At 42.2% G+C, this 1967-nt stretch overlaps 1 protein-coding gene across 1 annotated transcript in view; it reads left to right on the top strand.

Annotated features, from left to right (window-relative positions):
• Positions 1-92: 92 nt before the first annotated feature.
• elp1 (elongator acetyltransferase complex subunit 1) overlaps positions 93-1967 on the top strand; it is a gene marked incomplete in the record, with an annotated part of 42068 nt that continues 40193 nt past the window's right edge. The window contains 4 exon segments of the mRNA XM_014030130.1: positions 93-226; positions 980-1149; positions 1429-1581; positions 1682-1763. Of these exon segments, the coding sequence (XP_013885584.1) occupies positions 1000-1149; positions 1429-1581; positions 1682-1763 (385 nt within the window).

The raw sequence follows: 1967 nt of genomic DNA, 5'->3' as shown, positions 1-1967 counted from the left end.
TCTGTGTTGCAGCCTGGAGTCACCTGTCTTTTATTTTGTTTTTATTTGGTGTAGTTTTCACTCCGCGCCTCCAGGGGGCGCCACCACCGCCGCTCGACTCCACTCGGGGCTTGACTGAGAGGTCAGAGGGCCTCGGTCCGACTCTGGCAGAGAGACACATGGATGTTGTTTTGGTCTCGATTCTGAAAATTCAAGAGCCTCTACATCTTCGAGTTGTGTCTTCGCTGTAAGTTTTCAACGTTGTTCACGGGTTTTTCAGAGCTGCCAGTTTGAGTTTGCGTCTAGATGCTAAACGTTAGATAAACAAGCTAATGTATTAGCTAAAGAAGCTAACGCACATAGTTCCATTTTCGGACGATCGGTTTTAAAAGTTTGTGTTTGTTCCGCGAAATTGTCAACAAATCCAGTCAATAAAACGCAGTTGTCTTTTTGTTTTAATAAAGCTTCCTCGCTTCCCATGTCGGTAATATTTGCCGTTTTTGTGCCAGTATTTTTGCCGACGTTACAGGATGTTATTAACCAAGTAAAACCTGAAATGTTCGTTATTATTTATATATTCTTGTGGAAATGATACATTAACACAGCATTTACATTAATTTATTGTGTGTTTTTCAATATGTTGTTGTTGCAGTACTGATAGGTTACTGATGTGCAGACTGATACATTTGTTGGTCCTTAAAAGTAGTAGTAGTAGTGGTTTATTCATTCATTTATTAAAAAACATAAATTCTTTATACAATAAAAATACAAATCACAAATAAAAGGTAGCAGAAAATTAAAAAGAGATGGGAACTGACCAGAATCATGTCGACGAGCCCCAAAGTTTCAGAAGTGATGAGAAAACTGTTTTTTTTTTGTCCAGTTGTGTTTTTATCATTATTACAGAAGGGTACCAACAAATGTGTCTGTTTGTCTTGTTATATGTGTACCACCAGCTTCATTGTGTTTTGTTTATGTTGTGTTGTATTTTTTCCTTCAGGACCAAAGCCTTGAGTTGAAATGAGGAACCTGAAGCTGCTGAAGAGCTTAAGGAGCTCGGAGCTGCAGGCTCCCGGCTCCCCGCAGTGTTTCTGTGTTCGGTCCGACTCCGGCTCTCTGCTGGTCGCCTCTCAGTTCTCCATCACAGAGTTTGATCCTCGCAGCGGCCAGGTGAGTCCTCGTTCCTTTGGACCTGCACCTGTCACAGGTCCATGTCCTGGACCTTTCTGTCTGTTTGTTTGTGTGTGTGTGTGTGTGTTTGTTTGTTTGTTTGTGTGTGTTTGTTTGTTTGTTTGTTTGTGTGTTTGCTTGTCTGTTTGTTTGTTTGTTTGTTTGTTTGTGTGTTTGCTTGTCTGTTTGTTTGTTTGTTTGTGTGTGTGTGTGTGTGTGTGTGTTTGTTTGTTTGTTTGTGTGTGTGTGTTTGTTTATTTGTTTGTTTGTTGTCCTCAGGTTGTTTGTGAGAGCTCTCTGACAGCAGACGGGTTCCTCCCGGAGGACGGCAGCGGGGAGGTGGTGGGACTTCAGGACCTGTCTGAGCTTCAGTCCGCCTGTTTGGCCACAGCAGGTGGAGACGTTGTTCTCTTCAACCTCAACTCCAAGCAGGTCAGTCAGGATCTGATTTCTGAATCTGACAGCAGAGTTTAACGAGAAGGAACCGTTTTTAAAACGATGACGAGTTTGTAAACATGACCGCGTCCCACAGCTGGAGTGTGTCGGCAGTGTGGACAGTGGGCTGACCTCAATGAGCTGGAGTCCTGATGAAGAGCTCGTCATTCTCACCACTGGTCAGTGTGTTACACACATTGTTGTTGTTTTTTTCTGTCAGCCTAATGGTTGAAACTGTTTGCACCCAGTTTGTGAATTTTTCATCAGAAAACAAAAGCTGCAGTATTTTTAACAAAAATTTAAAGCTAAGAACAGTGGGCCTCATGCAAGAACATGTTCGTATTCTTATCCTAAATTTCTCTTACTTTTGTTCGTACAAAGGG

This window comes from Austrofundulus limnaeus, unplaced genomic scaffold (assembly GCF_001266775.1).
Source record: "Austrofundulus limnaeus strain Quisiro unplaced genomic scaffold, Austrofundulus_limnaeus-1.0 Scaffold1003, whole genome shotgun sequence".
In the NCBI taxonomy this organism is placed as follows: Eukaryota; Metazoa; Chordata; class Actinopteri; order Cyprinodontiformes; family Rivulidae; genus Austrofundulus; species Austrofundulus limnaeus.
The sequence above is the reverse complement of the archived record's forward strand: the minus strand, read 5'-3'. Positions and strand labels throughout refer to the sequence as shown.